This window comes from Camarhynchus parvulus, chromosome 18 (assembly GCF_901933205.1).
Source record: "Camarhynchus parvulus chromosome 18, STF_HiC, whole genome shotgun sequence".
Classification (NCBI taxonomy): domain Eukaryota; kingdom Metazoa; phylum Chordata; class Aves; order Passeriformes; family Thraupidae; genus Camarhynchus; species Camarhynchus parvulus.
The window spans coordinates 5,626,281-5,647,710 of NC_044588.1; the positions used below are offsets into that span (position 1 = coordinate 5,626,281).

Consider the following 21,430-nt stretch of genomic DNA (forward strand, 5'->3'; position numbering starts at 1 on the left):
TGGAATCCGTGTGCGGGGATGCCGCCTGTGCCCGTACCGGGCCCTGCTGTGCAGTCGGGGATGGAGACGGTGCCTGGCCCCCAGGGCGGCCAAGGAGCTTTGCCCATGGGACAGGCATAGCAGTGAGCGGCCTGACCGTCTTCATTTGGCTCCCACCATCCACCCGCTCCCCACATATGGGGCCAGGGCTCTATTTAAGGCCATCCTGAGTCCCCCCAGCCCGGTCCCCTCCCTCTTGTGCTTGGGGTGCTGGTTTCCAGCTGCAGCCCTGCTCAGCCCAGCCGTGGACCTGCCAACCCAGACGCTGACACCTGGCTTCACCTCAGACCTACCTCCTCTCCATGGATGTGCCAGATAACCTGCACTCCTGACAGCCCTGCCACCCTTCCAGCCTGTCCTGCTCCCAGGCTGACAGCTCTGTCACTGCACGCAGCTCCTGGCCCTTGGGGCACAGCTGGCCCATGCAGTGCCTGGCACAGGTCGCGGGCTCTCCAGGGACAGTTTCCTCTTCCCTCTCACCCCCAGCTCAGCAGCACCGTGCCAGCCCTCAGCTCTCGGGGAGCCCCTGTACCTTGTCCCTCGGAACCTCCCCACACACAAAGCCAGAGGACACTGAGGGTGTGAGCAAGGCTGGAAATGTGTTTAATGTGGCACGAGCGGAATGGGGGCCTCAGCATGCTGGCCCATGCTACTGCTGCATCTACACAAACACGAGGCCTGGCCAGCAGATAACCCAAGGGTTAAGAGGTTATCTCTCTTAACCCAAGAGCCCCACGCCCAGGGCTGCCAGTGGGGAGAGAGCCCTTCCTGAGCAGAGGCTGCGGTGAGCAGCAACAGGATCTGCAGAGGAACTGACACAATTCACTGCCCACAGGGGGACCCAGCCCCCCTGCAGCACCTGCACCGGGGAAGGAGGCAGGGAGGGAGGGCCCTTAGTGGTTCATTGCCTTTCTGGATGGTGCTGAGCACCTTCTGCCCACTCTGGCCAGGGAGCAGGGCTGTGCCAGGAGGTGAGCATGGCATGGTGCAGGTGTCTGCGCTGCCTCACGCCAGGGCACCAGTGAGGTGCGAGGTCGCAATGTCCCACAGTGCCAGCTCAGCCAGAGCTGCCACAGGCTGAGCCTGGCACACCCAGCTCTGGAGCAGGGAAAGGGGGTGAGCTCCCTGCCCACCCCAGGTGAGCAGCTGCTTCCTGGTCACCAACCTGGCAGGGGCTGACAATTGCTCCAACTCTCCCAGGTGCATCTGGTTAGCCTTGAGGCACTGGAGTGAGGGCATTCACACACTGGTGCAGCTGCTGGGGGTAGTGGCACTGGGTTACTAACAGCATAATGGGGCTCTCCTGGGGTGAGAGGGACAGGGGCTCCTTGGCTGCCTGGCCTGGCACAGCAGGAGTGGGGTGCTCAGGGGTCCCCACTGTACTTGATGAGGTGGCCGCTGAAGGTGATGTAGGTGTCGTACTCGTCGCTGAAGACAGCGTTCTCACGCTCCCCCTTGTAGAGCCGCACCCAGACCTCGTCCTGCTCCTTCAGCTCCAGCATGACGCTCTGGCTCTGCATGATGCTGCGGTCGCTCACCTGGGCGTACAGGATCACCACCTCCGCCCCGGTGCGCATGATGTGCAGGTACGTCTCCTTCTGGTTCCAGGTGTGCACGTTGAGGCTGAAGTAGTAGATCCCGGGGATGTAGCAGTAGAACTTGCCCGTGAACATGTTGAAGTGGTCGTAGAGGTTGACAAACTCGGTGTCGAAGATGAGGGTCTGGTAGTAGTCGTTGCTGTGCAGGGGTTTCTTGCGGCCCACGGAGAAGGCAGCGTAGTGGCTCTTGCAGCGCTCCCCGGGGGCGCCCATGCTGCCCTTCTGTCCCTTGGGCCCTGCGTGGCCCCTGCTGCCGGCCACCCCCGTCTTGCCAAACTTGCCCTGCATGCCACGCTCGCCGCGGTCCCCCTTCTCTCCTGGGCAGAGCAGCAGGGACAGTTGGGCTGTCAGGCACGGGCCAGAGCTGGACCCAGCACCTTCCCCAGAGGGGGATGGAGGGAGCAGGGGCCCACCCTGCCCCTCCCCAGGCTCTGATGCTGCTGCCCAGAAGCCACCAGAGCAGGGGCTGCTTACACCACAGTGTGGCTCCTGCCCTCTGCCTGTGCAGGGCACAGGACCACTGGCACCCCCCCAGTTTCTCATTCCCAGTCTGTGCAGGAGCTGGCACTGTGAGCCCTGCTCAGTGCTGGACCTGGGGCAATGCTGGCAGCACAGCCTGGGTTCCTGCCAGCCCTCACCTTTCAGGATGGTCATGTTGATCTGAGGCACGGGCTGGTACTGGGGGTAGAAGCGCTTTTCGGGTGGGGGGCAGCAGCGGACACAGCGGGGCTGTGGGGGCAGCCCCTCCTGGGCACCATCAGCCTTCTGCTCCTGCGTGGCCCTGGCAAGGCAGAAAGCAGAGCACAACAGGAGCTGCGGGGGAGTGGGGGCCCTCTGCAGTGCCAGGGCTGCCCTGGCCCCGCTGCAGAGCACCCTGGCTCTGGGGTCCCCTCACCTGGCAGCATGCTGCTGGGATGGGGCCTCACGGGGGTCTGTCCACCATTGCTGGTCAGGGATGGAGCTGGTCTGGCTCCCCACAGGGCAGGGCAGCAGGAAGATCAGCAGGACACTGTGCACCCACAGCCCCTCCATGCCTTGGCAGTGCCCTGGGAGGTGCCAGGGACAGCTGAGGGGGACAGGAATGAGGAGACTCCCAGCCCAGCCATGGCCCGAGCTGTCCTGGGACAGGACCTGTGCTGCACAGCCCCTGGGTCCTGGCTGGGCTATGGGACAGTGTCACCCCAGCGAGCACCTGTGGAGACCCACACTGGGGCACTCAGGGGGCTCTGGGCTCTGTGCAGATGGCACATACAGCAGATGGGATTACCTCAGGAGCTGAGAGTGGAGCAGAGCAGGAGCAGCCTCTGAGTGGGCCAAGTCCTGGACCAAGTGCTGCTGCTCCTGCTCAGCCTGGCTTCAGCTGCCTCCCATGGGCGCCCAAGAGCAGCAATTTGGAATGTCAGCACCTGAAAAATTACAGAGAGCTCCATGGAGCAAATGTCAGGGTGCAGCCCTGTCTGTGTGTGGGACCCCAGCCGGGCCTGGAAAGGGCATCTGCACCCCACTCCTGCGAGGGGCTCCTGTGCCCTGGGGGCTGCCAGCCCAAGGGTTTGCAAGGGGACAACACCCACTCCTCCAGAAAGGGGGATGTGGGCTGGCAGCCCTATCTGGGAGCTGGCTGAAACCCTTCTGAGAGCCCACACCCTGTCTGGGGCCAAAACTAATATTTGCAGTGGTGGTGGCACCGTGGCCCAGCCCGGGCGCTTCGAGACCTCTCCCTCTATTATCAGAAGCGTATCTGCTGGAGACGTGGGGCCGGGCACGCAGCACCTCGCCCTTCGGCCCGGTGGCACCAGGACAGCCTTGGCCAAACAGGGGTGGGCATCCCGCGGCAGCGGGCCCCGAGCCGGGACGGGGATGGCTGTGCCCAGGCTGCTATCTCAGCCAGGTGCCTCCCTGGGTGGGGACACGGCTGTGGCCTTGGCCGCTGTCCCCTCCCCGAGCCCGCCCGGCCGCGCTCCGCCGCGATCCCGGGGCGCAAAGCGCCCTCTCAGCCCTGTGCTCTGCGGCTCAGCCGGGCCGTCAGGGATTTTGGGGCAGGATCCCGTGGTTCTGGTGAGCGCCTGCTGTCAGTCGGTGGTCGGTGGCTGTCACCATTGTCCCCAGGTGCGGGTCCGAAGCACCGCGTGTGCTCCGCAGCGGGTGCGGAGGGCGTCCGAGGCCGGGGGCGGATGCTTGCATTGTGAGTCACCGGAGCTGGGAAGGGGCGGAGGGATCGGGAAAGGCTCCAAAGGGCTTTTCCTGCTGCTCGAGCCCTCTGCCAAGGGCCTGGCCCCGGCGCACACTTCCCGGTGCCTCTGTCCCTCATCCCGTTGTCTTGCCAGGTGCGGCGGGAGGCAGGGGAGATGTGGACCCATGGACAGAGCGTGGAGAGGCCAGGCAGGGCCAGGTGAGCAGGTGTCACCCGGGCAGCCCCGGCTCTGTCCTCTGCCCAGCCTGCCTGGCCGCCAGCTGTGCCAGATGTGCAGTGCTGAGCGCGGCACAGAGCGTGCCAGGGTTTGGGAAGCAGCCCGTGGCTTTCCCTCAGCTCTGGGACCGTCACAGCAGGCATTCCTCTGGCACCTGGAGCGGGCTCGGCCCTGCGGAGAGCGCAGCGTCACAGGGAGCTGCTGCACCAGGAGAAACCCTTCAGCAGGAAGTTCCCATGGTGGAAGGCAGCGCTTCCCAGGCCGTCGGAGCAGAGGGAGTGTGCGGCGCTCGCAGGGGGCTGCCAGCAGCACACGGGGATCGCTGGGCCCCAGCGTGCCCCCTGCACCCCGCAGGTGCGCTGGGCGTTGTGTGCCCACCTGCACCCGGGCACACACAGCCCTGCCGGGGACGCGCGCTTTCCCTCAGCGTTGGCTGCTCTCCAGGAGCAGTCAGAGGTTTAAACTCAGTGGCTGCAGAAGCCTTGGGACTGCAAGTCAAAACATCCCAAAATACTTTCCAGATGGAGATGAAGACGAGGATGGAACGGAGCAAACCCTAGGGGAGGGATGAGGGGCTCGGGGCAGTGCGGAGGCAGCAGCACCTGCACTCATCTCTCTTTAGGGTGGTGGATACAAACTTCCCTGCACAGCAGCTAGAACCACTGTGCCTCTGGGGTCATGCTGGTGGGCCAGGTCCCCCGTGTGCTGCTGGTGACGCTGGAACGGTTGCAGAGCCCTTTTTTCCCTGGAGCAGGGCAGACCCAGCAGGCAGCAGCACGGGGCAGGTGTGGGGAAGGAGCACGGGGTAGCTGCAGCCCTCCAGCTTCTGTAGCACCAGCAAGATGTGCTGGGGACCCCAACAGCCACTGTGACCCCCAAAGAGATGCCGAAGGTGTGTTTGTAGCCATGGGTTTTTGGGGAACGCAGCCGGGGCAGGGCTGGGGGGGATCTGTGTGCTCCAGAGCCGCGGTGGGTCGGGCTGTGCCCCCAGGCTACTGCGAGGCTCAGCCCTGCGGTCCCCACTGTTCCTTCTCAGGCCGGGCAAGGGCCTGGCCCGGCTGGGGGGGCTCCGGGACCGGCCCCTCTGGCTGGGCATGTGCCCGGGCAGCCGAGCGCTCGGCGAGGCGGAGCCGCCCCCGGTGCCTCGGCGCCGCCCGCGATGGGAGCACGGCCCCTGCAGCTGCGGGGCGATCGTCAGGCTCCCAAAGCTGCCCCCCACCTACCTCCGGGGCACGGCTTCTCCCTCGCGGCGCTGCCTCTGCCGCCCTAGGGCATGGCCCGGGCCAGCGCAGAGCCTGCCCGCGGCCGACGCTGCCTCCCGCTCCGGAGCCGCCTCTGCCCGCCCGGCCCGGGCGGAAATGCACTTTTGGGAAGCGCAGGAGGCAGCGAGGCACGGGGCGAGGCTCGCAGCCCTCCCCCGCCAGATGTGCGCCCGCGGCTGCCTTAACCATGCGTGCTCCCGGGACCGGCCGCCCCAGCCGTTCGTGCTCCGGGGCCGCCGCACCGGGAGCGGAGGCAGCACGTGCCGGAGCTGCCGCGGGGCCCGGGATCCCGCAGGGTGGGGCTGGCCCCGGCGCAGGACCCTGCCCCGTGCCAGCAGGGGTACTGAAGGGTTTCTCCTGGAACGCCGAGGCCGTTCCCAGCCCCGAGGGCACCGCGGCCAGCGCAGCCCCACCGGGCTGCAGCCCTTGACAGCCGGACACGCACACGGGTCCCAAGGCGCGGGGCTGGCTCTGCCCCGCTCTCCACCCCGAGTGGCGGCGGGACACAGGGGGCAACAGCGACAAGGACAGAATGTGTTGCGGGCTGGAGCAGGGCAGCGCGGGGGTTATGCCCGCCGGGCAGCCGGGCTGTGCCCACTCTACAGAGCCGGCTCGGCCTCCGCACTGCCCCCGCCGCTGGGCTGCGCCGCGGGCCCTGCTCAGCAAGAACCACAGCTCCCGGCAGGCCCCGCGGCGCAGCGGGAGGGGTGGCGGGGGCGCGGCGACGCGCGGGGTCTCCTGGGAGTTGTAGTTTCTGCGCCAGACGCGGCGGTCGGGCCGCTGCCAGGCGCGGCGGCGGCGCGCGGGGCCGCCGGGAGCTGTAGGCGGCGGCGGCGGCGGCTGCGCGCGGGGAGGCGGCGCCGCGGTGAGCGGGGACACGGGCGGGGGGCGCGGGGCCGGGCCGGCGGGGGTCCGCACCGGACGGGGGGCACCGCGCACCTCGAGCAGCCTGCCCGGGCGGCAGCGGCGGCTCCTCGGGGCTGCGCCCCGCGCGGAGGTCCCGGGGGCGCGGGGTCCTCAGGGCCCCGCTCAGCCCGGGCGGTGCCCCGGCAGCTCGGCCGGGGAAGGGGCGCGGTGTCCCCAGGGGCGCAGGCGGGCAGTGCCCGTGTCCCTGCCCGGGGGTGCCGGGGTGTCCCCGTGTCCCTGCCCGGGGCTCCCCGTGACCGTGCCCTGCCGTTCTGAGGGTTCCCGTGGCCGTGCTCAGAGCGGGCTACAAGCGCGGTGGGCTCAGTGCACCGAGAGGGTCCCCGGGGCCCTCGCTCCGGGATCCCGGCGGGACGAGAGGCGCTCCCGTGCCCCCGGCCGCGGGCTCCGTGCCCGTGCCGCAGCTCCCCTGCCCGGGCCGGCCCCCCACGCTCAATGCCGCCTCTGTTCGCCACCCCGGCTGCTGAAAGGCACATTGAGACCCTGCGGCGTGGGCCCTCTGTGGGAGCCCTGCGATGGCGGCTGGGGGTCTCTGCCCCGGGATGGGGTCTCTGCCCCGGGCTGCATGGCACGGGCTCAGCACGGCTCCAGTGGTGGCTGCTTGCCGCCCGGGCAGCCCGGAGTGCCCATCTGCAGGAGCCCAGGCTGCTGCCACGTCCCCTGGCAGCAGGGAGGGAGGTGGCACCGAGGGGCACTGCCGGCACCCCAGGCCCGCGGGTGGGCACAGCCCAGGGTGGGCTCACAATGGGTGTGTGTCCCTTGGGCACTGCGCTTCCTGCTCAGGTGCTGGCATCCTGCTTGGGCGGAGCTGCCACGTGTCCCAGTGTCCCTGTGTGGCTTGGGGACAAGCTCACGGTTCATCAGTGGGGTTGGTTCTCAGGGCCGTGGGAGCTGAGCCTGGCTGCCCAGCCACTCTGGAGGCAGCAAGGGTCATCCTTGCCACCCGAGAGAAACCCACGTCCTCCCAGGACGCTGTGGGGACGTGCCCCAGGGCACTGTGACACAGGGCTCGCCTTGAGCCAGATGCCTCAGCTCGCTGCCTGAGCTGCAGTGACCATGGCACAGATAGAGCTGCCAGGCAGGTCGGGCAATTCTGCCAACACGCTGGGGCCCCTGGTCAGGGGTCACAGAGGGAGCCAGGTGAGAGGGGCTGAGGGTGGTTCCAGCAGCAAACAGCCCCTGGGCGTGGTGGCTCTTACCTGCGTGAGCTGGGAGCACCTTCTGCTGCAGGACAGGGGATGGGGCCCTCGTGGCTGTGTTCTGCTGTCCCCCAGGCTCACTCAGCACCAAATCCAGCTCTTTGACCTTCTCTCCCCCCTCTTCCCAGCAGGTTCTGCTCACGCCCTGTCTGATGCCAGTGCCGCCCTGCCATGAGTCTATGAGCCCGCTCCGGATCAGCGTGGGTGGTCTGCCCGTGCTCGCGTCCATGACCAAGGGTGCTGACCCCCGCTTCCGACTGCGCTGGAAGGCCATCGTGCTGTCCTCGGCCTGCGTGGGGCTCCTGCTGCTGCTGCTCTGCCTGCACCGCTCCTCGCCAGCGCGCCATGGCCCCCCCAGCCCTCGCACCTGGCAGCTCGGCCTGCATGCAGGGCAGCGCTACAACGACACCTACCCGCTGTCCCCGCCGCAGAGGAACCCCGAGGGCGTGCGCTACCGCATCGGCCTCATCGCCGACCTGGACACGCAGTCCCGCGGCCCCCAGGAGCACACCTGGTTCAGTTACCTGAAGAGGGGCTACCTGGTACTGTCGGACAGTGGGGACAGAGTGACGGTGGAGTGGGACAAGGATGAGAGCATGCTGCAGTCCCACCTGGCTGAGAAGGGCCGGGGCATGGAGCTCTCGGAGCTGGTGGTTTTCAATGGGAAGCTGTACGCGGTGGACGACAGGACAGGTGTGGTCTACCAGATCGAGGGCAACAAGGTGGTGCCGTGGGTGATCCTCCCAGATGGGGACGGCACTGTGGGCAAAGGTGAGCTCCCCTCCTGCCCTGTGAAGCCCTTGGCTCTTTTCACCTTGCTGGGGTGGGGTACACCTTTCCTGTGACCACTGAGCCTGGCCAAGAGAGGGCAATTCCTGCCAAGAGATCTGCTGGCTGCGTGGGGGACACTGTGCCCAGCACCGGGCTCAGCGGTGAAGGGTGTGGGGCATGTGGGACAGTCTGATGGTCACATGCTGACTGAGTCCCTCTCATGCCATTCTTTCCACCACAGGCTTCAAGGCGGAGTGGCTGGCAGTGAAGGATGAGCACCTGTACGTGGGAGGACTGGGCAAGGAGTGGACCACCACGACAGGGGAAGTGGTGAATGAGAACCCCCAGTGGGTGAAGGTCATTGGCTACAAGGGTGACGTGAGCCACGAGAACTGGGTGACAAATTACAATGCTCTGAGGGCTGCAGCAGGGATCCGGCCCCCAGGTATGGAGCAGGGCAACCTCCTGCACCCCATATCCCACACTCTTGATGGCTCCAGAGCCATACAGTCACCCTCCCCAGGGATACTGGCACTGGGGGCGATTTAAAGGCTGCCAGAGGCCAGAGATCTCCCCTTGTCCTGGTCCTTCTCCTTTGCTGCCTGTGCCAGGAGCAGCTGAAGGGTGGCTCAGCTGGCACTGGGCCAGGCAGAGTGGGGCGTGCTGGGTGCCCCTGCCTGGCTCTGGGAGGAACTGGGGGGCTGCTGCCAGGCAGTGGGGCAGGAACAGGCGGAAGAGTTCATAGGGGATGCCTGTGCGGGGCTGTGGGGTGTTTTGGAGGGGATGGGGAGGGGAAGGGGAACAGGGAGGGTCCCGCCCCAGCGTGGCTGTGCCCTGTGGCCTGTGTGGTCACGCTGCCCTTCCTGCCCAGGGTACCTGATCCACGAGTCGGCCTCGTGGAGCGACACGCTGCAGCGCTGGTTCTTCCTGCCGCGCCGTGCCAGCCACGAGCGCTACAGCGAGCGCGCGGACGAGCGGCGCGGCACCAACTTGCTGCTCAGCTCCACCCAGGACTTCGGCCACGTCACCGTGGGCCGCGTGGGCGACGTGGTTCCCACCCACGGCTTCTCCTCCTTCAAGTTCATCCCGGACACCGACGACCAGATCATCGTGGCGCTGAAGTCGGAGGAGGACAACGGGAAGATCTCCAGCTACATCATGGCCTTCACGCTGGACGGGCGCTTCCTGCTGCCCGAGACCAGGATTGGCAGCGTGAAGTACGAGGGCATTGAGTTTATTTAACAGACATCTGGACCGAGTGGAGGCGTGTGGGCAGGCCCTGCTAGCCTGCTCCTAGCCCGGGGTCCCTGAGGGATGTCAGGCAGCGCTCCCAGCTCTGTTCTTGGCCCTGGGCTCTCCTGTAAAGTGTTGACTGAGCTGCAGCAGGTGTGGTGCGAGTGTTTCGGCAGTGGCACCTGGTGGCAAGGGACTGCCACCACAGGGTGATCCCGGCCCCGGGACAGCTTCCAGGTCCTGGGCAGGCCCCCGTGCAGCCCTTAGTGCCCAGCCCTGAATTGCGACAGAACCATCTGCGGTGGCTCTGGTGACGTCCACGCTCTGGGGTTGCAGCTGAGCCCCAGCTCTACAGCTGTGCCTTGTGTGCCATGGGGCTCCCCGGGTGGAGTGGGGTGTGCACCCAGAGAGGGTCAGACTGGGGGGATTTCATCAGGCTTTTTTGTCAGAAGCTGGATTTCCTTCCCTTTTCCCATAAGCTGGGTGACGGCTGAGGTGATGGCTGGGGTGACGGGTGGCCTGTTTCAGAGAGAGGTCTCACATGGGAGGGGACAGTGTCCCTCTGCTCCTGTGACCACAGGGGGTGCAGCAGCTCCCTCCCCACTGTGGTTCCAGCACAGTGGCTGTGCCTATGGGGCAGGGGGTGTGTGTGATGGGGCCACAGCTGTGACCAGATGTAAAGTGGGCCCATCCCGGTGCCATTCCCAGGCCACACCCTCAGAGGGGTGTGTGTGTGCTGGCCGTCTGCCTTCTCCAAGCCTGGCTGCGCATGGCTCTGACCCCAGAAATGCTTCCAGCCCCAGAACTGTCAGCCCTGGGAAGAGCTGAGCCCTGGGCAGGAGCTGCAGGGAGCTGGCGACAGTGCAGCCATGCTGTGCAAGGGCTGCTGTGCTCGGTGCAGGAGCAGAGCCAGGAGCTGCAGCTCTGCTTCCCAGAGCCGGGAGCTGCAGTTCTGCTTCCCAGAAGCAGCAGCAGCTGAGAAGCGTTTGCAGCAGCCCAGGGCTTTGGCCAGGGAGCCTCCCCACGCTCGCCAGCGTGTTGTGAAATTGCTGCCGCAGCCTGTGGCCCCCAGGAGGAACTTGTGTGGTTTCAGAAGCCGCAAGTGTCAAAGGGGCATTTGCTGGCCCCGGGGCCCTCCTGACCCCCTGACCAAGGGGGCTGTGGCTCCTGGCCTGCCCAGGCTGACCTGGCTCAGGCCTGCCCAGGTCACAGGGCAGCATCTCCTCACACCAGGACCGGTGTTTGGCTCTGTGCTGTCCCCACTTTGGTCCCCTTTAACACTGCCCCTGGGGCAGGTCTGCCAGCAGGTAGGGCTTCAGAGAGCTGGGCCTGGCCCCTGTGGTTTGGGGGCCCTGGTGCCCCCTGTATCACTCTGCCATGGCCTGGCACTGCTCTGCTGGGGGGTCCAGCCCTGCCCAGGGAGGGAGGGGGCCTCTTGGGGCAGCAGTCAGGCTGTGGTTGGGTGGAAGGATCTGCAGAGGGGTTGGGGCCCTCCCAAGAACCCAGCCAGGCTGCTCCCCCCACCCTGTTTACAGTGTCAGCACCTCTGTGAGCCACGCAGAGCTACAGGCCAGACATGTGTTTTCATTTAGCCCAGACAATGACTCGGCCAGTGCTGGGCTGCGCTCCTCTCTAGACAGGACCTGTCCCTAGCGCTGCAGACAGGCCTGCCTTTGGCCCCTGCACGTGGCCTGGGGATCGTGCAGCACCTGGCCAGAGCACCCAGGATGCATTTGCAGCCCACGCTGGGTGCCAGCTGGCCACAGTCCATGCTGGCCACTCAACCGTCACTGGCGCTTGGCAACCTCTGCTGGCCTCAGTGACCCTCCCAGCCCAGCACTGGCAGCTCCACGGCACCTGTTGTGGCCCCAGGGCTGTGCCAGTGGCTGTCCCTGCTACCTGGTCCCTTCTTGACCCCCGGGTCCCTGCCCTCAGAGCAGCAGCACCAGGGCCTCAGGCAGCTGGGCCAGCAGGAGTCCTGCTGCTGCTGGGGCCTCTGCAGACCGTGGGCCCCATCCCCAGGTGTCATCCAGCATCCAGCTGTCAGTGCTGTCACCTCCCACGTGTTCCCTGCAGGCTCAGGCAGGGTTGGGCCAGGTCCAGCTGCCCAGTTCTGCTGTTTCTTCTCCTCCTGGAGGCTGAGCATCTCTGTTACCTCCCTCTGCTGCGTGCATCCATGGCAGTGCCGTGCAGGAGGCTGGCTCAGGAGCAGTGTTGTGGCCGTGGTGGTGGCTGTCCTGCCGACACATGCCCATGACACCTGGCCCAGCTGTGCTGGAAAGCTGTGGCACTGCTGGGGACATGGGGCACTCTCAGCAGCCAGCCAGGCACAGAGCACAGGTACAGTGACAGCAGCAGCATCCTGACACCCCCGGGTGACACCGCGAGTGAATTTGGACGGGGACAGTCTGTTTTTCTCATACTAGATGGTGTAGGGCAGTGTTTTGGATTTGTGCTGGGAACAGTGTTGATAACAGGGATGATTTCATTACTGCTGAGCAGCATTTGCACAGCTTGAGGCCTGTTCTCTTCATCCCACCAGTGAGGGGCTGGGAGGGCACAAGGAGGCGGGAGGGGACACAGAAAGCTGACCCAAGGGATATTCCACACTGTATGGAATCACACTCGCTGTATAGGGCTGGAGGAAGAAGGGGGAAGGGGGGGACATTCAGAGTGATGGTGTCTGTCGTCCCCAGTCACCATCACCTGCTGGAGCCCAGCTGCCCTGGGGATGGCTCAGCACCTGCCTGCCGTGGCGAGGGGTGAAAGAATTCCCTGCTTTGCTTTGCTTATGTGTGGCTTTTGCTTCACCTTTATCTCAGCCAGCAGTTTTCTCATTTTCCCCTTCCCAATTCTCTCCCCATCCCTCTGGGAAGAATGAACCAAAAGCAGCAGCTGGGGGCTGAGCTGCCCACCAGGGTTAAACCCCATCGTGCATCCAGGATAGAGACAAGGTGGGTTCTTGGAGCTGTGCTCCAGGGCAGGAGCTGGGGCCATGGGGAGAGGCCCGAGGCCTGGGGCAGGGGCACAAGGCCCGCGGTGGGAGCAGGAAGCAGGCAGGGGAGCTCAGCTGTGGGACAAGCTGGGTGGACGGGCCGAAGGTGAGGAGGGATCCTCGGGCAGAGCCAGCACCGCCGCCCGTCCGGCCATCCGCTGCCCTGCTCGGCCAGGGGTTTGGGCTCCGTGGGCGGGGGTCCGGCGGCGATGGGGCCGGGGGCGGGCGGGATGCGCGGGGCGGGGGCGGCCGGTGCCCGCGGCGGGGGCCGTGCCGGGGCGGGGCAGCGGTCGCGGCGGAGCCGCATCCCGCGGAGGGCGGGCGCAGCCGGGCTGGCCCCGCGCCACGCGGAGGAGGAGCAGCAGATCCTCGGAGCACGTTAAAGAGCGAGGCCGAGCGCGGCGGGGAGGAAGCGAACGGCTCCGCGAAGGCAACGGAGCGGCGGCCGCAGGCAGAGCGCCCGCCCCGGCCGGACCCAAGTTCCCGGCGGCGGCTCGGCCGGGCCCGGCGGAGGGTGCGGGATCGGGGCCGGGTGGCCGCGCCCGCCGCCCCGCACCATGCCCGCCGCGCTGCCCAGCCTGCTGGCCTGGCTGGCGGTGCTGCTGCTCGGCAGGGCCCGCCCGGCCGACGCCTGCAGCTGCTCGCCCATCCACCCGCAACAGGCCTTCTGCAACGCCGACGTAGGTGAGCGCCGCGGGGATCCCCGCCCCGAGCCCCCGAGCCCCCGCCCGCCGCAACTTGGCGGCGGGGGAGGCACCGGAAAGTTGTCGCGGGGCGGGCGGGGCGCGGGCAGAGCCCCCGAGCCCCGGCACCTGCCCGCCCGGCCCGGGGGTGTGTCGGCGGGCGCGGATGCGCGGCCGGGCGCGGTCCGTCCGTGCGGGCTGTGCCCGTCCCGCCCCGCGCCTCCTCCCGCCGTCCCGGGGGCTCCCGCGCCCGGCCGCGCTCCCGGGGGCGCCGCCGCCGCCGCGAGGGGCGACCGGAGCGCGGCTACGCCGGGGCCGGGTCCCCGCTGGCCGCCCCCCGTGAATGACACGGGTGGGCCCGGCCTCCCTCGGCTCTGGTGACACCGCGAGGTACGTGGCAGCGCGGGGCTGGGGCCCGGCGGCCACCGGGACCCTCCAAGTGCGGCCACGGCACCGGCCCGGAGCCCGGAGGAGCCCCTGTCCCCGGCAGCTGCCGCCCCGGCTCGGTCACCCCTGTCTGCGCCTTATTTCCAGGCATTTCCTTTCCCCCGTCCCACTTTGTTCGGCTTGGATGCTGCTGAAAGGGAGGGCTTGGCAGCGCCGGGATCTGGATTCCTCTTTCTATGAATAATGCCCTTATTAAATTTTAACATATGAACCCAACAGGCCGGCCCCAGTTCCCGGCGCTTTCCTTCGCGGGCCCGTTCCCAGGCTCAGCTGGAGAGGTAACATTCCCAAACACTGAGGCAGCCCCAACCTCTGGATGGCCCTGCCCTGTCCGTTGCTCCACATCCAGGATGTTCCTCACGGGCGTCCCTTCCAGACCCCACTCCCAGCGTCTTTCCTCCCTCAGGGCAACTCCCACCGCACTTGGCTGCTGCCCCGGGTGCCCAGCCTCACCATGAGGCGTGCTGGGGACAGGGAGGTTTTTGAGGCAAAATGGAGCACTGGGTTTTTGTAGCTGCTGCTGGGGCTGGTGTCCGTGGCGCACAGGATGCCCTGTGCCTGCTCGGGCAGTGCGGCTGTGGCTTCCCATCACGCTGCTGTCAGGATCAGCTTTCGGGGCACTCGTGACTCACTGCCCGTCGTGGGGTGCCGGCTCAGCCCTGACTCAGCTGCTGAGTCACTGTCTGTCTCGGCGGCCCTGGCCGTCTGCAGCGTCCCTGGCAGGGCCCTGCTGAGCTGAGCTGTGCTCCCCAGCCCTCAGCAGGTGCCCGTCCTGCCGAGGCAGCATCCTCCCAGCCACGCTGCTGGCAGCGCTGGCACCTTCTGGCTCCCAGCCCAAGTCGCTTGTGCAGCTCGTCTGTATCAAATGTGCTTCGTGTGGGCCTGCATGAAAACAGTGCTGGGCTTGGGGACAGAGCAGGGCACAGCCTGGGATGGCCCTGTGTGCCCTGGCCTTGTGCTGCCTCTTATCTTCCCCCGGGATGCTCTCTGGAGCTGGGATGTTCCCCAGCCAGCTCCATCCCAGCAGGTGTGTGGAGCCCAGGGAGAACCTGGGCCCCTGGTTCTGTTGGGACGTTTCCCAGCTGCTGTGGCTGAGGGAGCTGTGTCCAGGCTGGGCCCCTGACAGAAATGTGGTGGTGTGGGGATGGCTGATGTCCTGCAGTGCAGGGTGGGTGCACCCGAGGTGAAGGGACCCCAAGGCTCATGCTCAGCCCTCAGTATGGGGTATCAGGGTGAGCAGAGTGTGGGGTCCAGGCCCTGGGATCCGCTCTCCATGGTGTGGGCACTGCCCACCACATCCCCGTGGCCCCTCTGGCCTTGCACCTGCCCTGCACTTGCTCTGCTGTGCAGGGACTGGGGCAGCCACAGCCCAGGGCTGCACTTCCAGGCGGTGCAAGGGGAGGCAGGTGCAGCTCTGCATTGGGTGGGGGAGCCTGAGGGGCTGGGGGTCACAGAGGGGCTGGGGTTGCGTCACTGGGGCTGGTGGCTTAGAGCCTGCCAGCCTGTGCTTGCATGTCCTGGCTCATGAGATGAGCAGGGCTTTTCTGCAGGGCCCAAGGGCTTGGGGCTGCCCACCCACCGTCCCTCACTGGGGCTGTGCCCTGCTGGGCTCTGCTGGGCTGCTCTGCTGCAGGAGATGCTCAGCTGCCCACTGATGCCACAGCAGGACACCTGGCTCCTGCTCCATCTCCTCTGGAGCAGCGTGGGCGTGATGCTGAGCCCTTCCAGGCAGAGCCGTGGCTTTGCCCCTGCCAGGCAGCAGGCGGTGCCTGGGGCCGGGGGAGCAGGGCTCGGTGCAGCTGGACCGGGCAGCCGGATTGCACTGATCCCACTCGTCCCAGGGCTCGGTTCCCCGGGCCGGGCACGGTGATGAGCGTGGGGGCTGCCAGCAGGGCCCGGGCAGAGGACGGGATTTGCGGGAGCGCGGTGGGAGCTGTCCCCGCGGGGGTGCAGCTGCCTGCAAACCCCGCCGAGCCTGGCGGAGCCGGGGCCGGTGCCGGTGCCCGGTGCCGGTGCCCGGTGCCGCCCTGCCGAGCGCGGCAGCCGAGCCCTCCCGTGCGGCTGGCGCAGAGGGGCCGTGGGCTGACGCGGGGGCTGCCGCTGATTGGGCTCCATCCCGCTCCCGTCAGCGGCCGGAATGACGCACGCGGCCACGGCAGCGCTCAGCCCGTGCTCCCGCGCAGCCCGGCGGGCGAGCCGGACCGGCATCGTGCCGGAGAGGCGTTCTGCCGGAGAGACATCCTGCCGGAGAGGCGTTCTGCCGGACAGGCATCCTGCCGGACAGGCACGCTGCCGCCTGCCCGCCGCCCCGCGGGCACCGCTGGGCACCTGGGGGTCTGCATGGCCTCCGCTTCCCCCCGCTGCCCTGCTCAGCCCTGCGTGCCTGCAGCCTCAGCATCCTCACCCCGCTGTGCCGGGGCGGGCACCGGGATGCCAGCAAGCCCCCGGGATGCCTCACCCCCTTGCACCGGGCAGGGCTGGGTGCAGGAATCCTCCCAGGGTGGTCAGCTATCCTTGCAGCAGGGCTGGAGTGACCGCGGGGCTGCCCTCACCAGGGGTCAGGTGCCTGGGCGGGCAGTGCCAGGCAGGCAGCGGGCAGTGCTGGCACTGCCAGCAGCCCTGGAGAAGGGAGCTTTGTTCTCCGGGCATCCAGCCCAGCAGTGGCCCCTGCTGTCCGTGGGCACTGGGGCTGCCAGGGCAGCTGTGGGTGCGTGTGGGCAGGGCGGTTCCGTGGGGTTTGGGGTGGCAGAGCAGAGGAAGGGGCAGCCATTCTGCAAGTGTTGGGCCAGAAGGGGAGTCCCATGGCCAAAGGTCCTTGTGCTGCCCTTCTTCCCATGGGGCACAGGCAAGCATAGTGGTGCCCTGAGGTGGGGCCAGGCAGCACAAAACTGGCAAGGCCAGAGAGACAGCCTGGTGGTTTTGAGGCACTGGATGACTGCATGTGTCCCCAAGCAATGCTGGTGGCAGAGGGCAGCAAGGGGACCTGCTTACCTTGCAGGGTCTCTCTGTCCCTGGAGGGTCCAGAGTCCTCACTGTGGGGAGGCCACAGTGGCAGCCCTGGGGACCCACACAGGAGATGTCACCAGTGGGGATCCCACTCTGCCAGGGGACCCTCTGCTCCCACAGAGCACCTTCTTGCTTGGCCTGCCGGGGGAAGGAGGTTTCCAGCATTTTCCTGGTCCAACTTGGAAAGCAGTGCCAACTGTGTGCTGTGCCTGCCATGCACCCCAGGAGCCAGAGAGCCTTGGCTCATTTCACAGAGGGTCTGGGCTCCAACCCTGGCTGGTGGCTGCCCACATCGGCAGCAAGAGTGGTGGGTGACAAGGCCAGTGGGGGCATTGGCGTTTGGGGAGGTCTGACTGCTGGTTCTTGGGCACCTGGGGGTTTCCTCCATCCTCATCCCAGGCTCTCCTCAGGGCTCCCTCCGCTGCCCTGGCTCCTGGCGGGCGTGGAGCAGCTTGGCTGCGCTGCGGGGTCTTGGCGGGGAAAGCGCAGCGCAGTCGTCCCCTCCACAAAGCCGCACTGTTCAGAACAAATCCACCCAGAATCGGGCTGCATTTTTGTCAAGTGATTCATCAGCACGTGAATGGAAAAGGCTGGAGCCCACTGAACCAGCAGCCATTCCCGCACGGGAGCCGGCGCTGGCTGCACCCGGGTTACACAGGCGGCGTGTGGGGCTGGGTGACGCGGTGGCCGTGCCTGCGGTGATCCCAGCACAGCACTCTGCTGACACAGGAGTGGGCGCTGTCCCGGGCATGGCTGAGGTGCTGCCACTGTGGCTGGACGGCCCAGCCCTTCCCAAAGGATGGGAGCAGCTGGGAAAGCCCCCAGTGCAGCCGCTGCTTCCCCCAGCCCTGTGCAGAATGAGTGCTGCCGCTGACTGGGGATGGCCATTTTGGGAAACCTCTCCCCTGGTCCCTGCTCGTGTTGGTGCCACTGTCACCTTTCCAGAGTAAACTCTGCTGGCATTTGCTGGTGCCCACGTGGGGCCGTGCCCCCCTGACCTTCAGCTTAAATAGCCTGCCTGCATGTCCCCACAGCCCGTGTATTTATGGAGTGTGGTCAGATTCCCTCTCCTGCCCATGCCAGGTGGGAGAAGCTCCTCTGTGCCAGACAGTGGGTGACCTCTGCATGTCCCTGGCTGCTCCCAGCCCAGCACCCTTCAGTGGGGACATGAACCAGGATGAACTTTGTGAGAGTGCCCAGCTCCCTGTTCCCTGCCCCACAGTGCTCGGGGGGCTGGCAGCGCACGGGGAGCTGCCCTTCCTTTGGATGGGGGTGCCCCTGGCAGAGCAGGGAGCCCTGCCAGCCACTGCCCCAGGAGCCCTAGCTTTGGCACTGCCACTGTCCCCTTCACCATCAGCATCAGCACCATGGTGCTGCCTGGGAGCTTCAGTCCCTGCACTGGTGGAGGGAGCTGGGCACAACTGGGGGCTGCAGGTCCCAGTGCAGGGACCCAGGCACCGTGCCCAGCATGAGCCAGCCCCATGTCCCAGCCCATCGTGAGTAAGGCTGAGCTGGCTGCCTGCCCTGCCCCTGCAGGTCACTGCCACGTGCCCAGCCCTCACATGCCAGTGCACACATCCTGGGCTGTGGAGCAGCATGACCGCAGGGACCCTGCCACAGCAGAGCTGTCCCTGGCTCACTGTGCCACGGCCTCACCAGCCCCGGGGCCAGGTGATCCTGTTGTGAACTTTTCTTATCACCCACCCTGAGGCTGCTGCTGCAATGCTGCTGGTCACTGTCCTGCACGTGCCAGAGCCCCATCCCTTTGGGGACAGCGTGTGACAGCCGGCTTTGGGGGCAGCCAGGCAGGCAGTGGGGTCTGCTGTAGGCAGTGGTCCCCTGTGAAAGTGGGAGACCCTGTGAGACGTAGGGGCTGAGTGGGACTGGTCACCCCATTACCTCACCTCTCCCTTCCAGTGATCCGAGCCAAGGCCGTCTCTGCGAAGGAGGTGGATTCGGGGAATGACATATACGGGAATCCCATCAAACGCATCCAGTATGAAATCAAGCAGATCAAGGTAAGGGGGCACATTGGGTCAGGAGGCTGGGGCTGTGGGGTGGCCCCTTCACCAGCCACTCACACCCCCTCTGCTCCCCAGATGTTCAAGGGCCCCGACCAGGACATAGAGTTCATCTACACGGCTCCATCCACTGCCGTGTGCGGCCGGCTGCTGGACACCGGTGGGAAGAAGGAGTATCTCATCGCAGGTGAGCACTGCGGGGAGGCGGGGGGCACTCGGGGGGCACGGGGGCACTGCCGGCCAGGATGCCCCGTGTGCTCTGCAAGGTGCCTGATGTGTGCCTGCTCCCTGCCCCTCCTGCTCCTGCCACCAGCCCTCGGGGAACCCCCTGGCTGTGCTCAGCAGCCCTGAGCCATGGTGGGGGCAGCTGGGGACAAGCCTCTGCTCCCCAGAGTCACCAGGGACAGGGCACAGTGAGGGCCCCAGCACCATGAGCCAGCACAGGCTCTCGAGGCCCTGGGCAACCCCCTTGAGTTCTGTTTGGCCTCTCCCCAGGCAAGTCAGAGGGCAATGGCAAGATGCACATCACGCTCTGTGACTTGGTGTCCACCTGGGACTCGCTGACCCCAACCCAGAAGAAGAGCCTAAACCAGCGGTACCAGATGGGCTGCGAGTGCAAGGTGAGCAACCAGGCTGCCCCCAAATGCCCCATGCCCCACTCTGCAGCCCCCAGGCAGGGGTGGGCTCCACAGTGAGATGCTGTTCCCTGTCCTTCACGGGTGACACTGTGCAGGGACACAGCACAATGGGCAGGCAGGAAGGTCTGGGCAGACAGGAAGGGCAGCCCTGCCTCTGGCTTCCTCCAGCTGGGAACCAAGGCCAGCCCTGGCACTGGCAACCAGCTGGGTTCCCCAGTTCCCTGCATTGCATCCCCACCGTGCCCCACAGGGCAGGGTCAGCCTGGCATCCCCATCCAGAGCTGGGGGCTGGACAAAGCAGAGCACGCTGCTTCCCCCTGGCGCCATGCCGCCTCGGGTTGGTGGGTGACAGTCTCTGTTACGCACAGATCTCGCGCTGCCTCTCCATCCCCTGCTTCGTCTCCTCCTCGGATGAGTGTCTGTGGACAGACTGGGCGATGGAGAAGAACAACGTGGATGGGCGGCAGGCGAAGCACTACGCCTGCATCAAGAGGAGCGACGGCTCGTGCGCCTGGTACCGCGGCATGGCCCCCCCCAAGCAAGAGTTTCTCGACATCGAGGACCCCTAAGCCAAACGAGCGCATTCCAGTAGCCAGTAGAAAAAACCTGCGAGATGTTAGACTGGTCCACGCTGATATCAAATCCTGGAGACAGCATGAAAATCCTCTCGGCCGCAGGGGGCCCCGGTGGCTGCCCCCCGTGTGTGGGGGCCCAGGACCCGCTCTGGTGCAGGCTCCTGGCAGCCCGCAGCTGCCCTGGGCATCCTTCGCTCGTGGCAGGGCTGAGCAGGGCGTGGGGAGCTCCCTGCCAGGGTCACGATCCCCCAGCCATGCTTGGCTCTGGCGGCTGTGAAGGAATCAAGCCCTTGTGAGTGGTGGGAGCTGCCCTGGCTGCGTAGCAGGTCTACCAGTGCCCCGCTGCGGGAGCCTCCCCCACAGCTCCAGACACACAGCCCTCCCCACTGCAGCACCTGGCAGCCCTGCTGACCACTGCCCCCAGCACCTACCTCTCCCTTCGGGGTGCCAGAAGGGCACCCCTCTGGGCAGGGGCTCTGGGGGGCTTTACCATGGGGCACGACCCCCAGCAAGGGGCTCCGGGCCCTCCACAGGGCCAGATGACTCCTGCCCAGGTGCCTTGTCCCAGAAAGCTGGAGGGGCATGTTAGCATATCTGGGGTGACCCCTGACATGCGCCCCTGCACTGTTGCCTCTCTCTCCACATGGTCCTTTCTCCAGGGGTCTCTGTTCCCCTGCAACCTCCTACAGATCCTTCTGCAGATGCCACCATTGGACAGGCTCGACCTGGAACCCTTGGCAGGGCACCAGGGGCCGCAGCTCTGGCTGCATGGGCACAGGGTGTCCATCATTGCCTCGTGCAGATCCGGGCCATGCCGCGGCCCTCAGCACCACTGCAGCCAGGCAAGCTCCCTTCTCTGCGGTGTGGGAGTGGAGCCTGGAACTGGCAGCAGGGCACTGCAGGAAAACCTGTGACCCCTGACACCCCTCGGCCCTGAGTTCTCTGAGCCATCCCCATGCCACAGCGGTGCTGGCGTGTGCCGCGGAGCTGCTGTGGCACTGGCACGTGCACCCCTGGCTTTGGGAGCGTGCCGGGAATGCTCCCTGCAGCCCTGTGCCCGTGGGGTTTTCATGCTGTGCGTCCCTGTAAGGTTTGAGATGTCGTACTGGACCAGTCTGGGCAATTTCAACATATTAAAGAGAAAAATTAAAAAGAAAGAAAAAGAAAAAAAAACCCCAACCTTTACTCAGTCCCGACCGCGCATCCCGGGCGCTCTGTATGGCTGTACCCGTTGTGCTCCTGTCGCTGCTGCTCCTCTGTCTTTGACTTCAATATCGCCACTTGTTTTGCCGCCGGCTCTGTCGTCCCTGTGCCGTGATTTCCGTCTCCTCGTCCTGCGTTGGAGCCGCCCCGGTACCCGCAGAGGGTCCGTGCCGGGAGCTCCGGGCCAAGGGGGAAGCGGGGCGGGGACGCTGCTCCGGTTCGGCCCTGCGGGGCTCGGCCGGGACCCCCCAGACCCAACCGGACCCCTCCGGGCCCCCGGCCTCCGCCGCCCCTGCTCGGCAGCGGAGAGCAGCGATGCCCGCGGGGCCGCCGGAGGGAAGGGAACGGGACGGGGAGGGGAAGAGCTGCTGCGGGCCCACCCTGGAATGCGGGAGGCAGCGCCGAGGGCGGGATCCGACGGGACCGGG

At 66.6% G+C, this 21,430-nt stretch overlaps 3 protein-coding genes across 8 annotated transcripts; 2 read left to right on the top strand and 1 right to left on the bottom strand.

Annotated features, from left to right (window-relative positions):
- Window positions 1-626: 626 nt before the first annotated feature.
- On the bottom strand, window positions 627-5,577 carry C1QTNF1 (C1q and TNF related 1). 5 transcript variants are annotated; one of them, XM_030962352.1, is made up of 6 exons: window positions 5,269-5,394; window positions 2,905-3,043; window positions 2,533-2,703; window positions 2,276-2,418; window positions 1,423-1,954; window positions 627-1,297 (listed from the first exon to the last, which is right to left on the bottom strand). In XM_030962352.1, exons 3-6 carry the CDS (start codon window positions 2,667-2,669, stop codon window positions 1,279-1,281), a joined length of 831 nt encoding a protein of 276 aa, XP_030818212.1. In that variant the 5' UTR covers window positions 2,670-2,703; window positions 2,905-3,043; window positions 5,269-5,394; the 3' UTR covers window positions 627-1,278. The 5 variants fall into 5 exon arrangements, with proteins under 5 accessions (XP_030818212.1, XP_030818210.1, XP_030818208.1 ...); XM_030962350.1 differs by having other exon boundaries at window positions 627-1,954; window positions 2,533-2,683; XM_030962348.1 differs by having other exon boundaries at window positions 627-1,954.
- A 559-nt stretch (window positions 5,578-6,136) lies between these two features.
- On the top strand, window positions 6,137-11,907 carry CANT1 (calcium activated nucleotidase 1). 2 transcript variants are annotated; one of them, XM_030961983.1, is made up of 4 exons: window positions 6,137-6,172; window positions 7,562-8,201; window positions 8,443-8,646; window positions 9,073-10,768. In XM_030961983.1, exons 2-4 carry the CDS (start codon window positions 7,583-7,585, stop codon window positions 9,441-9,443), a joined length of 1,194 nt encoding a protein of 397 aa, XP_030817843.1. In that variant the 5' UTR covers window positions 6,137-6,172; window positions 7,562-7,582; the 3' UTR covers window positions 9,444-10,768. The 2 variants fall into 2 exon arrangements, with proteins under 2 accessions (XP_030817843.1, XP_030817844.1); XM_030961984.1 differs by lacking the exon at window positions 6,137-6,172 and adding an exon at window positions 6,931-7,371 and having other exon boundaries at window positions 9,073-11,907.
- An 839-nt stretch (window positions 11,908-12,746) lies between these two features.
- TIMP2 (TIMP metallopeptidase inhibitor 2) lies at window positions 12,747-21,094 on the top strand. Its single transcript, XM_030962273.1, has 5 exons — window positions 12,747-13,113; window positions 18,483-18,583; window positions 18,665-18,773; window positions 19,082-19,206; window positions 19,593-21,094. The coding sequence occupies exons 1-5, from the start codon at window positions 12,987-12,989 to the stop codon at window positions 19,791-19,793; spliced, it is 663 nt and encodes a 220-aa protein (XP_030818133.1). The 5' UTR covers window positions 12,747-12,986; the 3' UTR covers window positions 19,794-21,094.
- The last annotated feature ends 336 nt before the right edge of the window (window positions 21,095-21,430 follow it).